Source organism: Psammomys obesus, unplaced genomic scaffold (genome assembly GCF_907164565.1).
Source record: "Psammomys obesus unplaced genomic scaffold, mPsaObe1.curated_primary_1811, whole genome shotgun sequence".
Lineage (NCBI taxonomy): Eukaryota > Metazoa > Chordata > Mammalia > Rodentia > Muridae > Psammomys > Psammomys obesus.
This window is the reverse complement of record NW_026585690.1, coordinates 1,226,872-1,242,713: the sequence shown is the minus strand read 5'-3', so window position 1 is coordinate 1,242,713 and position 15,842 is coordinate 1,226,872. Positions and strand designations below refer to the sequence as shown.

The window sequence follows — 15,842 nt, the reverse complement described above, 5'->3', positions numbered from 1 at the left end:
AATTACCTGTCTTTGGAAAACAGACATCTTAAATATAAAAAAGCCCTAAAGACTCCACTAAAGATTTCATACCTGAACTTGGGTCATATCCATTCCTACTACTTTCCTCCAGTTCCCACCAAGAGGGGGCCCCTTTCCTTTTTCTGGGTTGTTTTGTTTTTTGAGACAGGGTCTTTCTATGTAGCCCAGGATGACCTTGAACTCAGACCTCCTAAGTGCTAAGATTAAAAGCATGCACCACCATGCCTGGCCTCTGTCTTTTTGTTCTAAGAGGGTTTGTTTTTTTTTGTTTGTTTGTTTTTTTTGTTTTGTTTTTTAATTTATATGTATACTTGGGTGTGAATAAGTGTTGGAAAGCTTGAAATTCTGATCTGGGTCCTAGGAACCAAATTCAGGTCCTTTGCATAAAAAGCATGTGCTCTTCATCACTGATTCATCTCTCTGGCTGATCCTACCTGTTCAAATTAATAACCCATTGGATCTATCAATGCCGTCCATATACACACAGGTGGGGCTGTCCACTGGGGCATGTACACCCTACCAGCAACCCCCAAACCCTAAGAAAGCTAACTCTCCTCCCTCCATCAGGAGCCATCAGCTGTTCTTCAGCTAGGAGGAGGGTTTCAGGAACCCCTGAGACATCCTTGCAGGGTTCTTGACTGGCTTGCTCTCAAACAGGTCTTGAGCAGGCAGTCACAGCTACTCTAAGTTTATGTGTACAACAACCTCGTCATGTCAAAACAAACCAACCACAGCACTTTCCAGCTCTCTTCATCCTCTACCTCATATGCTCTTTCCATCACCCCCACATGTTGTTCAGCCTTGGGGGTCAGGGGTTGAGACAGACAATGCATATATGGCTGGGCTCATTCATTAACTTTGGTCCTAAGTTGAGGTATATTTAATTCTATTAGGTAAGCACAAACAAAGTATAAAATGAGAGCCCTTGCCAGGAATATCTCATCGTATTCATTTACCTCCTACTTCTGAGAATTTAGAAAATATTCCATTTGTTTACACTGAAGATACACATTACTTACTTACTTAATAAAATATGTTGCTCAATCATGAACAACAGCAGAATATACCAATACAAGGGCTAGAATTTTTGTGTTCAATGTTGTCATCTATAAAGCATCTACAACCACAATTGCCTACATGTGCTTGCTTGAAAAATATCAAGCACATGTAGGGAAGTAATTTTGGCAGACTGAAAGAAATTACTTGCAATAATAATAGTTGCCTTAAAGCCTTAGAAGAGCTTCATTACTTTATGTACCACGTTCTCAGATCACTCATCTATAAAAACACCCCAAAAGAAAGTCTTTTACATTATAAAATGGCTTATATTGTCACAACAGAGCCAAAAATAGACAAGCTTAGGGAAAAAACTCTGTAGAACAATGTTTCAATATAATTTTATTTATAGTTTTTACATTAAATTTTATTTATAGGATCCAAAGGACTGTCTTAGAAAATTAAAAAGCATTTGTAATTAGATTTTAACAATAAGAACTTAAAAATTATAGTACAGTCCTTAAAATCAAAGACCAGTTAAAATTAAATGCAGTTCTATCAAGAACTAGAAATGAACTCTGCATGCATGGTGTCACTTAAAGTTCCATAAAAATATAAAATGTTCTATGAGTGTCTGGGCAAATATCATTGGCTTTAAAACTTGACACTAAAGGAATCTCCAGTCAACACACATGCAGAGGCTTCATCCAGGAAGAGTGGTGATATTCCACCCAGAAATCTTGAGTCATTGGTGCATATGATATGACCTGCTGGTGAGACTATGGAATGAGACGTCTCTAATGCATAGTTAGCACACATTCTGACAACGGGATCTTTTATACAGGCTTTATCTACATCACAGAACTGTTCTTCCAGCCAAGGACAGGCTGCTCACTGCTGATCCACTGAAACTCTACGACTTCCAGCTTGCGCAGTATTGTAGGAGTCACAATTCTTACATTTCATGCCTAAGATATGGAACTGGACTGTAGATCGTCCGTTACAGTCATTGCAGAGAATCTGAAAAATGAAGAGGAAGGATTTTAAGCCTTGCAACTACAGTGGCACTATCTGCATTAACAATCATTTGACAGTAATATAAAAGATGTGAAAAATACATGTAATGTGTCTAAGCATTTCTGATGTGAAAATGTCTTTTCTCCAATTAGTATTTTAAGGGTTATTAAGGTAGCTTTGAATGCAGAAAATAAAACAAATCTGAGCACAGAAGACTCATTTAAAAATAGTTCCCAAAAGTAAACATAATACAAGTCTAAGAAAATTAACATAGGCATATCAGATCTAATACTTATTATACACTTAATATTTTTAAAAAATAATATACATGATAACATGATGACTTCATTATTTTTACTGGAACTCAAAATTTACATTAACTAATATAATAGAAATTTGTACATACTGGAAATGTCTGTTTAATTTTTAGGTTTACTATGCCTCAGGGATGAATTCAAGAACAAGAGAATCTTCTAAATGAGTAAAGTCAGAGCATCTTGTCTATCCCTAAAATGACAAGGCCTCAATCCTTCTAGTGCTAAGATCCCAACAACGCCAGTATTCATCTGCGAACAGATCGGCAATATAACTATGCAGCAGTCTTAGCATATGCACATCATAAGCAAAAAAAAAATAAAAAATAAAAAATTGTTCTTAACATAATTTGGATACTCTATCCTTCATTGTTCTCCACCTTCATTTTTTGAGACATTTTTGTGTCTCACTGAACACAACACTCAATGTCTCAACTAGGCTGGCCAATGACTTTCCGGAACTGGTCTACTTCCATCTCCTTAAGGATAAGGTTGTAGGCATACATGACCATGCCTAGCTTTTTCTGTGTGTTCAGAGCATCCAAACCCAGGTCACTGTGCTTGGGTGCAGACAAGTTACCAAATGAGCCATCTCCTCAGTCCTCGGCATGGGGTTTCATTATAAATGACGAAAATAATATTGAGGTATCATTTGTACAATTCCATGAATGTACTAAAAGTCACTGAATTGTGTACTTTAAGGAATGCGCTCCAATGTATCTGAGGTGTGCCTTTATAAAGCCATTATTTCAAAGAACGCATCTACATAACTACTACTGAGGGATATATCCAACATTAAAATAATTATTTGGCTTTGTCACATCCTTTTGTGTGAAGTATTTGTAGACATTTAAAATATTTATATGTCCAGAACATCAGAAAGCTATTTAATTTTCCAATTCTGACTCAAACTCAATACTATACTGAAAATAAGCTACAAGGCAACACTTGTCATTTTTGTAGGGCCAAATGATAAACTACTTGAGACCAAATAAAGTTTACAACAAAATACAAAGAGCAAATCATTAGAAAACAAAACAAAAAAGTGGTTTTTAAAAAACAGCAAATACATTCTCGTGAAACAAAATCTTGAAAATTTAAGTGAAATAAAACCTCAGTGATTCACTTCTGGCTCTGGCAAGCAATCTGCCAAAACTCCCGAATAACGAAGTTTCTCCTGCCATCTAGTGCTGAGAGAAACGCACTCTTAGTGCTTTCCTCCCCTGTCTGATGTCAGCAAAACAAAACAAAAACATTTGTCCTTTGCCTTCATTAATTACAATGACACTATGTCAAAATAGTAGTTTTTAGAATTTAAGCAAAAAGGCAAAAGTAAGAAAGAAAAGCAGAAAGAAATCTAAAAAGTTCTAAACGTGGATTCTACTTACATCAACAGTCACGTTCTGGTATTCTGATGGCATAGGAGTCTGCGCTACCTCATTATCTAACTGTCTCCAGTAGCGGGTCATATCTAAGGCAGAATGCATACACAAGGGACATCTGTAGCCTCTGCAAGAGACAGTAAGTGGGATCCACATCAACTCGGGTCTAAAGAAGACAAAGCTCACAGAAGCCTCCAAGCAGAAGCAGTCTACATTTCAAGCTAATTTTTCAGGAACCTGAAGACCTATGCACTTAAAAAGATAAAAATAAATTCTGTATCTTGTGATACTTTTCAATCCTAAGTCTTTATCCTCAACTCTCTAAAACAACTAGTCAATATTCTTTGTAGAACTATGTCTTTACTTAAAAATACCAAATAAACTATTTATTAACTAAACTTTAATTTCTTGGGACACTGATGCAAAGAAATTCTATTTCTAAAAAATCACCCCAACAATATTACTACTTCCTTTCTAAAAATTTTCCTAAGTTGCTTCCTGTCTAGGTATAAAATTTTCTGTTCATTAACTGGTAGAACCAAAACACATTTCTACTCTTTCCTATTTCTCACCTTATTCTAATTCAGTTTTAAAGAAAATTTACTGATTTTCTTTGCAGTTCATTGGTAGACCAATATACTGAACTAATAAAATTTGGACACTATTCCTCAATGCTTTTTTGTCAGTATATATGGCTAGAAAATAAGGGTTTGCCTGCTTCAAGCTGCGGGAGGAAATAGGGATGATAAGGGCATGGGAACAGTGGTACAGGCCTGTTTCCCAAGATTTCCTGCCAGCTAAAGAGCAGTTATCTACTCTACTCATCTCTATATATGTTCTACCATACCCAAAACAGTATACCTGGCCATCATATTTACCCGTTTATCCACTTACCCACCTCCCCACCACCCTCCTCACAAAAAAACAAACATCTTAAAACTCGTAAGTTTTAAAATCAATCAAAAACTCACTCTTTCAACATTTCTTCATAACATGTTCTGAAAGAAAACAGAACATCATTTCAGCAAAAGAAAAACTGCCGCCATTATATGCAGACATCTCTGAGCAGGAAGAAAGGTACCTTACCTATGTAAGAGATGCCCACAGGGCAAGACATGAGCAACAACACGGGACGTGTGAATGTCCTAAAAGGAAAGAAAGGTATTAGCGCTTGCATAAAGACACAAGTAACAATCAAGTACTTCAAATTCAAAACAGGAGATTTCCAAAGTGAAAAATATTCCACACTCACCTCTAAGCATATTGGACAATTCTGCCGGGAAACATTTTCAATACACTGTTTAAAGGAGAATCTTAGGTTAACAAAAGTATCAAAAGATAAAAATGTCAACTATAAAAGCATTAATAAAATAAATGAATGAAAAAAGAAAGAAACAAACAAACAAAAGAGGAAAGATCAACTGAATAAAAGAACCAGTGAGATGACACAGTGGGTAAAGCCACCAAGCCTGAGGACCTGAGTTCAATCCCTGGAAGCCACAGGCTGGAAGGAAGAGACCCTACCCTACAAGTTGCAGTCCAACCTCCACAAGTATACTACTAAAAACTGGAGCTAAGTTTGAATCCCAGCAATTGGTGTTTCTAGTGTGGCAATTTTATACAATTATATACATGTCTAATTAATTATAAGGAGATAAGAGAAAGCACTAAGCCACAGATGAGTCCCTTGTTTTTAGTGGAAGTACTTTAATAGAAGCCAGGACCCCTTACTAACATTTAAAACAATGAATAATAGCTAAGGAATTAAAAAAACGAAACAAACAAACAAGAGAAGAGAATGCATGAATATGTATATACAATAGAGTTTAAGGCAGAAAAATATCTCAAATGAAAAATCTGGATTGTAACCTGACGTTTATGAATCTGTAAGATTTCAGACAAGCCAGTGCTTTAGTCTAATTTTCTCTACTTTTCAAATGAAGCTAAAACATTTCATTTCTGTTCCTAAGGACACTCCATCTATACAAGAAACCCGCATACCTTAGCCTCTATGTGATTAGGCTATTTCTGGAGTCAGTGCTAATGCTGAGGGAAGGCTGTGAAGCTGCAATGAGCTGGCTGCACACTCCCACCTGTGCATGCGTGTACACAGATGTGCTCTATATGAGCTCTGGAGACAAAAACACAGCCAGAGAAATGCAATCCGTGAGGCTATGACTCCAGCCAAGCTTCATTAGCCTCTTTTTAATTTAATCATTGGAGGCCAGGTCCCTGTACGGGAGTCAGGCGAGCCACAAACTTGCGACAATTCGGCCGCAAGCCTGCCGCGTGCTAAGACTGCAGGCCTGTGCCACAGCTTCAGGCAGCTCACCTTGCTGTGCCCCTAAGGCTTTAACGTCAGACTCAAAGTCTCTAACAAATTCACATTCTGCTCATGAACTCTCTCTGAGCTGAGACAGGGTATCTTGGGAGTTATCTTTACTCAGCCTCACTCTAATTCTAAGTTACCATTTCCCAATGTTCATTATTCATCCTCACTACTACACTATTTTCACTAATATACTTTATTTTCCTCACTACTATACTATTTTAGGTCAACTCCTACGAAATACTGTATTTCTACCAGAATCTCTCTTTTACCTTTATCTTCTACAGAACACAGTGGTAATTAAATTATTTCAAATATTGTAAGTCTTTAAACACTCCATGTCCACACCTCTCTCTCTCTCTCTCTCTCTCTCTCTCTCTGTGTGTGTGTGTGTGTGTGTGTGTGTGTGTGTGTGTGTGTATGTGTGTCTCATCTTCAGACAAAAGGCTAGGAGCAGGACATTTACACTTAACTTTGCTGATCTTCCATTCTTTAACTTCTTACAGCAGACAGAACAGTACTATAAATATAGTACCTTTTAAGATTGTTTTTCCAGAAAGGGTCTGGAATTGCAATAAAATTCCTATATCCATATTTATAAGTCTTAATTAGGAAGGGAAATACAAAGAATACTTTCTAATTATTCTTAGAACACTATGTAAATAGGTTATCTCACTTAGCATTTTTCCTTTTAAAGTTAATCTTAGAAGCAGTATCAATAATAAGAATCAACAAATCAATTGAAAAACTGTACTTGGCTGGTTTTGTGTCAATTTGACACAAGCTAAAGTCAGAGGGGAAGGAGCCTCAGTTGAGGAAATGCCTCAATGAGATCCAGCTGTAAGGCATTTTCGCAATTAGTGACTGATGAGGCGGGTCTAGCCCAGCGTGGGGGTTGCCATCCCTGGGCTGGTGGTCCTGGGTTCTACAAGAGAGCAGGCTGAGTAAACCAGGGGAAGCAAGCAGTGAGCAGCATCTCTCCATGCTTCTGCATCAGGGCCAATTCTACCCTGTTTGAGTTCCTGACTTCCTTGAACAATGAACTGCAATATGGAAATATAAGCCAAACAAACCCTTTTCTCCTCAATTTGCTTTTTGGTCATGGTATTTCATAGCAGCAACAGAACCCTAAGCAGCTGTCAGAACTATGCTAATGATTGCACAGGCATTCTTACATTACAGAAAACAGACTGTGGATCAAATGTTTCAGGCATATATTTCAGATTACCTACTTAATTCTGCTTTTTAGAAAAGGAAAAAAATATAGTTGTGATTGGTAATATGAAAATCAGCATGTTTCCAAAACATTAGAATTTAAGTTGGTTTTCAAAAACACTAATTTTTTTTAATTATGCAAAATGAATCATGTACCTTATGTTTTCCTCGAAGATTCATGGCTAGGCATAAGTTACATTTCAAGCAGTGGAAAAAATCTTCCTTTGGACCAATCCTAACAAGACATAACATGAAGGCCAAAAGATTATTTTTTTATTACATGATAATTTGTTCTCTTAGTCCCACTGTAAAAATATTCAAAATGCACTGGAGAACATGGGGAAATTACCGTCTCTACAGTGTCAAAGGTAAGCACCACAAGCAGAGTGACATTCTTTTAAGACTTCTCTTCTTCTGCAAAGTTGTATATAAATGCATAGGACAGACACACAATCTGAGCTTTGTTATGCAGTTCTACAGATGCTCTTCTACAACTTACTTACACTTAGTAATATATTCCAAGGATTGTCTGTCCACACAAAACCTCTTCATTAATAGCCACAAGGTAGTCACATGGTATGGATGTACAATTTTCAAAAATAATGATATGATTTACAAGCTTTACTTGCTACAATGACATAATTTTTAAAATGTCCACCTAGCATTTAGGCCATATTTAGATTATTTTTTTCAAGATCCCTAAAAGTGACACTACTGAGTCGGAGGGTCCTGGATCACCAACTGTGATACTGGCAACCTCTTGCCTGCAGAGACTGCTAGCTTACATTCCCACAGACAGCGCACAGCCCGTGTTCCTCACAAGCTGGGCAGCATGGGCACATGTATAATAGACAAGATAGGCTATTTTAACTCCATTTCTCAAAATACAAAGTATATTTTTCAATACTAAAGAATTGCTCATATTTCTGTGAATTTTCTGTTGGTACTCTCTTATTTTTCTACCTGGTTATTTGCCTTTTACCAATTTAAAAGAAGTCTTTATACAGCCTGGCTATTCCTCTTTTTCATTTATGTATGTTAGAATTACTGCTCTGGTCTGTTGTCTATCTGTTCATAAACACCCACCTTAATTTCTATGTATTAAAAAAGCCATCAAGGGCTTGAAAAATGGGTCAGTGGTTAAGAGCACATACTGCTCTTGGAGAGGACCCACTTTCAGCTCCCAATACCTATGGTGGGCAGCTCACAATTACCTATAACTCCAACTCCAGGGAATCTGAACCCTAGCCTCCCTGGTCACCTACACTCACATGCACACACAGAGAATTTAAAATAAAAACAAAAAATAAAACGTAAAAGCCATCTATATGTTCCTTTATAGCTATGCTTTCTGCACATTGTTAAAGAAAAACTTCTGTAAATTCACAGACAATAAACATAGTCTCCTTCGTAGATGCTAACACTAAAAACAACTCATTTCTATATTTTATTCAGGTTGAAATTCATTATAAAATTTATAATATAAATGGTAAAGATAAGATTATTTGGTAGTCTCTATATTTCTATTCTTTGCTTCTTTTACACTGAAACATTTATTTAACAAGGCACTTACTCAGACCTATCCTAAAAAAAAAGACGATGTTCCAGCTTCTTTGGAGGTTGTGAAAAGATAATATTTTCTGGTCTCAAAGAAAAGAGTCTTATGAGATGACTCAGCAAGTAAAAGCACTGTCACCAGGCCCTACAACCCAAGTTCAATCCTGAAACTTAAACAGTGGAGGAGAGAACAGGCTCCTTTCAGCAGTCCTGACTTCCACATTGACACCACGGCACACAAATTAATCAAATAATACAAAAATTAATAAAGGGAAAGCAACATGCCTTCTCCTCCTCACAGATCTAGCCATTTCCCCCTGCCTAGAGTATGAATCATGAGAATCAAATTCAAGAAAACACCTTACCGTCAAGGTGTGGGGAGGCTGTTAAGCTATACCTGAATTAGGCATCTCCTTGAGAAATAAAATTCAACCTTTCGTGAACCACTATTGAGTTTCTGTCACAAAATGCCAAAACCACATTATAATAAATATGTAAAAGGAACTTTTTATTTGTTGTCTGGGAGGCTTACTGCCTCTGCTAACCTAGGCCTAGTTCTGGAAGCTTCTAGCCTCCGTACAATCTAACCTAGGCCTGGAATGTTTTCTTGTTTTTACTGGACTCTGGGTTGGCTGCTTCACCTCAGCTATTCTGGCTCAAACTCCTCTCCCAGCTAATGTATTCAATCTAGCTTTTCTCTCGGCCACTGAATTGCTCTCTTAGCCTCAAACTAACTCCAGAAATCTGCTGTAATATTCTGGCTCCTCCTCATTCTCTGGCTTGTTCAGTCTTCACCTGTGTCTGTAAAACTCTCCCAGTAAAACTGCCTCCTCTCTCTCTGTATTGCCCATTAAGTAGCTTCCCTTTCCTTTCTCTTCTTGTGAGAGCAGGGCATATCCTATTCTGTCAAATCTTTCTGACTGGCCATATTTTCAGCTACTCAATTTGACATCACTTTCAAACATGGGAGCTTCCTTCTACAAACTAACTTTATCTTCATTGTTTGGGATTAAAGGTATACCACCACACCTGGACCTAAACTTTTCTTTACCTGAAACTTGCTCTATACCAGGCTGGCCTTGAACTCAGATCTGCTTGCCTCTGTCTCCTGGATTAAAGGTGTGTTTCTATTCCAGCCAGATCACACTGACCTAGAAAGTCTTTGGATGTGATCTCTTGCCAGAGCAGCCATATCCTGAATTTAAATTCCACTACATAAACACATGTTCAGAATCAAGTTTTTGCTTTCCAAATAGATATGAATTATCTTAATACCCTTTCTCAATTTAGACTATCACTTTTGCTTCTGACTCATTTGTAAATATCTAATCTTGACAAGAAAACAGAGGACTACATACATTTAAACAACAGGCCTTTTAAAAAATTACAGTAAGAGATTAATTTCAACTGTGCAGCAAATGCACTGACAGACTTCACATTCCCTTTTGGTATTTTTTTTTATTTCAAAACAAGGGTGCTGGAGTGGTGACACACAGCTGTAATCCAAGAATGACAAGTCTGAGAGGAGCCTAGCTGTTCCAGGACTCTCTCAAAATAAGTGAAGGTGAGCTTTGAAACTCAGCTGACTGAGATCTCACTCTCTGCCTCAGGCTTACAGTTCAAGATACGCTCCCAGCATGACGATCCAGCCACCATGCCTGCCACCTGCTGCCAAACTGTCCCCACCATCGTAAACCCTAGCCCTTGGGAGCCAGAGTGCAAATAACGCTCTTCTAAGTTGCCGTGGTCATAGTGTTTTATCACAGTAACAGAAAAGTAACTAATAGACCATTATTGCCCAAATATACTGGAAATAATTCAAAGCGAACATTTTATATACAGTACCTACAAATCCCACAGTTCTCACAATGGTACTGCTTCTTATCTTTGTCAAACAGATGGCATATACTGCAGTAATATTCTCCAAACAATGTGCTACAGTCTTCACAAGTCTGCTGGGCCTGAAAAATGACACAGTAATTAAAAATTCGAGTAACTTTATCAAAACTATTTAAATATCTAGAATTTATTAAAGTATGTTTAGCTTATTTTTGTTTTTAAACATCTAAGTCAACAATGTTACTTACTCACAATGTTAAGTCGCATTTTCAACTTTTGATTAAAATTTTCAATCACCTTAAAACTTTAAAAAGACATAGGACAGATGTCATAAAATCTTACATGCTGGATTTTTTCACAGTTGATGCACTGCACTTCCTTTACTTTGAAACGATCTAGCTGATGATCTTCATTGTTGTCATGACACAGCCGGCAAGTATAAAGTTTGTCACAACAAGGTGCCTAACACCCAGGGGAACAAAGGGAATATAAGAAGAAAAGACAAGTTAATTATAAAGGAAAAAACAAAAAACAAAAAACAAAACCCTACCTCCATCTCTGGATCAAGGTCAAAGATTACAACCAATGAATCCATGGCTAGCATTCATTTCTTGGCACATTTGATGCTAATAATCTTACCCTTCAATATGTTTGAATGACTCTAAATTCAACTTTAAATCACAAAAACTGTGAAATATAGAAGTCTCTAGGCCGAAAAATCAAGGCCATAATATCCAAATCTCATTCTCACCCTAAACAGAAGAGAGTACCTTCTTAGACATTGCCACCGAAAAAGAAAATCATTTATATACCTTAACATCTAAACATGAAACTTTTTTTAATTTATTTAAATGTTATTTTATGTGCATTAGTGTGAAGGTGTCAGATTCCTTGGAATTGGCATTACAGATAGTTGTAATGCCATGTAGGTGTGGGAATTAAACCCGGGTCCATTTGGAAGAGCAGGCAGTGCTCTTAACCACTGAGCTATCTCGCCAGCCCCAACATGAAATGTTTTAACGTGACTAATATTCACTAATCATGATACACACCTAAAACTGTATAGAATGCAATAAATTTAAAAAACAAGAGATAGCCATTGTTTGTGTTTTAGATAAGGTCTCTCTATGTAGCCCTGGCTGTCCTGGAACTATGTAGAACAGTCTGGCCTTGAGATCTGATTACTCTTGCCTCCCAAGTGCAAGGAATAAAGGCATGCATCACCACACCCGGCCTCACTGATTTTGAGAATGTTAAAAATTGCCAGTTGTCCACTGAAATCTGTTCCCTCCTTCCTGAGCAGATAACCCAACTATTCTACAGTTGGATCCCACAAATGATCATATACCTAAAAATATGTCAAAATAATACAACAGAAAAAACCTGATTCCAAACCAACCAAGTGGAACAGAGGCTCTGTATCCATCTGGATCACACTTTGGAACTGTTATCTGGGAAAAAATGTGTTCTTTATTACTTAAACATCATCATTAGGTCATTTCATTGTAAATACTTAACTTTTACCCTGTTATATCAAGAAATGCCTAGGCTTGGGATGTAGATTAGTAGAACAGTTACTTGCCTAGCACATACAAGGTGCTCATTTCAATACCTAATCCCAGCATTCAAAAAAAGAAAAAAGTACTTTTGGGAGGAAGAGAGGATGAAGTGAGCAAAATGTAAGACACTGTCAGAAAATAAAATAATAAGGTGTACTGGCTAGTTTTGTGTGTCAACCTGACACAAGCTAGAGTCATTAAGAGAAAGGAGCCTTAGCTGAGCAAATGCCTCCATGAGATCCAACTGTAAGGCATTTTCTAAATTAGTAATCAATGGGAGAGGATCCAGACCATAGTAGGTGGTCCCATCCCTGGGCTGGTGGTCCTGGATTTGATAAGAAAATAGGCTGAACAAGCCATGGAAGCAACATTAGATAAGGCAGCACCCCTTCATTACCTCTGCATCAGCTCCTGCCTCCAGATTCCAGGCCTGCTTGAGTCCCTGTCCTGACTTCCTCCAGTGATGGACATGATCTGGAAATCTAAGCCAAATACACCCTTTCCTCCCCAACTTGCTTTTGGATTATGGTGTTCTGTTGCAGCAATAGAAACCCTAACTAAGACATAAGTAAATTAAAAAAGAAAAGAAAAAAAAAAAAAACAAGCAAGAAAAAGAAAGAAGGAAAGAAAGGAAGGAAAAAGGAAGGAAGGAAGAGGGAAGGAAGGAAGGAAAAGAAAGAAGGGAAGAAAGAAAGAATTCTTAGGCCAGTGAGCTAGCCTAATATAGAGGGATTTTAATTCAGCAATATAGCTACTCTGGCTGGAATACAGGCATGCCCTTGGCACACACTTTTAACAAAAGTAAAATTATTTTGTAGAAGGAAGCACCATTTTTTGAAAGTGATGTCTAATTGAGAGGCACACAAAATGACAAATGTGAGAAAGAGAATAGGGTAAACCAACTCTCATGACAACAGAGAGGAGAAAGAGAGGTGACTTAAGAGAGGGTAGTACAGAGGGAAAGAAGGAGGAGGCACTTTTACTGGGGGAGTTTTACAGAGACAGGCTGAAGAGGGAATGAGCCAGAGAATGAGAAGAAGCCAGAAGATTAGAACAGATTGCTAGAGATACTGAAGCCAAGGAGAGAAATTCAATCAGGCTGAGAGAGAAGTCAGTTTTAATCAGTCATCTTGGAGAGGAGTTTAAGCCAGAGGAGCTGAGTTGAACCAGCCAGCCAGAGTTCAGAAAGAACAAGAATGAGTGAGCTTATTCAGCAGTAAGTCTCAGAGGCTGAAAACACTCTAGGCCTAGATTAGATTCTGCCAAGGCTAGAAACTTCTAGGACTAGGCCTAGGTTAGAAGATGGAGGCAGTAAACCTCAGAGATGACAACTGCAACAGAATAAGTTATTTTTACAGCTTAATACTGTTTCTTTAGAAATCTGCACATTCCTCACGGTTTCCCATGCTGTAACTGAACCATAACAGTTCATCCTTTAAGAGCTGTAATGTGTTATTGGCTTCTTTCTCCATTACTCTTGCCTAAATCTTAGTGATGAGTACATCCACAATAATCCTTTCACAATACCTAAATTTTCTCACTTTAAATGGCTCAGATCCCAACCCTTCTCCACCACAGTCTCATACTTAAGACAACAGCAGCTCAAAAACATTTCAGTCTCAGGACCCTATTATGCTCTAAGGCTCTTAAGGATAGCAAAGAACTTCTGTTTATGTGGTTACAGCTACCAATATCTCATACCAAAATTACTAGTGTTTTTTAAATACTGTCAATTGTTTCTCTTTCATAAGTCTTCACTCCTTCCCCACTCTAGAGAAAATGTCTTCCTTGAGAAAACTCAAGCTTGAACGACCAATTTTCTTCAAGTGGAAAATGTTCCATGAACAAAGTAATTAATTTACTTTATAAGCCAACTTAAGAACTTTCCTCAAGAAAATCAAAGTGTTTGCTAAAAGTTTTCCACTTGTCAAATAAGTTATTAAAAAAATGTAAGTATGAGCTTAGAGTTGATAAATATCAATAATTTTAGTGCTTCATCAATGACATTTTTAAGTGAGACTGGCTCTAACTATAGGTTTACTACAGTGTACATGGCTGCAATATAGCATCACTGCTTGATTCATACATAGTGGCTAGTTTTAATCACTGCTTTCCACCATCAGTACAAACGTCAACACATTGGATACAGAGTCTACTATTTCACAGAGTAGTTTTTAAGGGATTCCTGGGGGTGCAGCCACACTTTGGAACTGCTGCTCCAGAGAACAAACTATACTAGCTCTGCATTTCAATTCCAAGCATGAAATTCTCTAGCCTCTAAGTCTCTCTTTTCAACTAATTCCAAGTGTTCCTTGCACACAACCTACCTCCCTCCTCGCTTTCTCCAAATACTAACAAGTAAAATCCTAATAGTAATTAGGACCCTTCTACGTACTGTAGCAGAACCTGGAGTAAAACCACACCACTCTGTCTGGTCTCCTTTGTTTTTAGTTTAAAGGCTTTATTGTTGCAACAGAGGACCACTCTTACATGCCCACCCCCCAACCTTTTAAATTTTATTACTCTGAGATTCCTGGAAACCCCCTTCATGATCTCCATGTGAACTTTTGAAGACAACACTATAATCAGAAAACTCTGTTCTTCCCTTAAACACAGATGCCATTTTTAATAGAATTCATTCTTACACCGATAGTAGAAATTATACTAGAATTATCCCTAAACTAACTTCATTTTTTTCCCCTTGTTAAATGTCTTTACCAAACATCTTCACTGTTCAGGTGACTTCCTGTTCTTAATGTATACAGCCTGTTCTTGGTGTATACATCAATAAAAATAAACAACTTTGAATTCCCTGCACCTTTCTTGGCACCATGAATTACTCTTGTTTAACTACTCAGAAAAAAAAAAAAAATGAAACATTTTCATTAACACAATTTCATATTTAACACTCACTCTTCTAGAGTCTAAGCCTTACACAGGTTGAGATCCACTGATCTAAATGATCAATTTACAATTTCCCCTGTAAAACTTGAACACCTCTTCCTTCCTGGTAGCATTCTGATGACCTTGCTACTTATAATTTAATTATTAAAATAGTAGTAAGAAAAAGAAAACATCCACCCATGAGACCTACGAACCTTCTTGAGAATAAATACGCTTTATCTTCTGTGGGCTGGTTAGTTTTTGCTGACTAGACAGAAACTGGAATCACTTGAGAAGGAACCGAAGTTGGGGATCTGCCTCCATCAGACTGGCAGGTTCCAGTTCCAGAGTGGCAGGGGCATTTTCTCAATTAATGACTGAGGCCCAGATCATTGTAGTCCCATCCCTGGGGAGATAATCCTGCATTATATAAGAAAGCAGCAACAGGGCAGTGCTGGTGAACACCTTTAATCCCAGCACAGAGACAGTCAGATTTCTGAGCTGGAGGCCAGCCTGGTCAACAAAGTGAGTTCCAAGACAACCAGGGCTACAGAGAGAAACCCTATCTCAAAAAAAAAAAAAAAAAAAAAAGGAAAAAAGGAAAGGAAGGAAAGGAAGAAAGGAAGGAAGGAGAAGAAAAAGGAAGGAAGGAAGAAAGGAAGGAGAGAAAGAAAGAAAGAAAGAAAGAAAGAAAGAAAGAAAGAAAGAAAGAAAGAAAGAAAGAAAGAAA

General features: G+C 37.5%; 1 protein-coding gene across 1 annotated transcript in view; it reads right to left on the bottom strand.

Moving 5' to 3' along the window:
- Positions 1-1,402: 1,402 nt before the first annotated feature.
- The window catches only part of Rchy1 (ring finger and CHY zinc finger domain containing 1), a 17,295-nt gene continuing 2,855 nt past the window's right edge, over positions 1,403-15,842 (bottom strand). Inside the window, exons 2-9 of the mRNA XM_055595883.1 lie at positions 11,013-11,132; positions 10,677-10,792; positions 7,431-7,509; positions 4,983-5,027; positions 4,817-4,875; positions 4,702-4,728; positions 3,737-3,857; positions 1,403-2,037 (exon numbers count right to left, since the gene is read on the bottom strand). Of these exons, the coding sequence (XP_055451858.1) occupies positions 1,909-2,037; positions 3,737-3,857; positions 4,702-4,728; positions 4,817-4,875; positions 4,983-5,027; positions 7,431-7,509; positions 10,677-10,792; positions 11,013-11,132 (696 nt within the window). The 3' untranslated portion in view covers positions 1,403-1,908. The remainder of the gene's footprint in view (positions 2,038-3,736; positions 3,858-4,701; positions 4,729-4,816; positions 4,876-4,982; positions 5,028-7,430; positions 7,510-10,676; positions 10,793-11,012; positions 11,133-15,842) is intronic.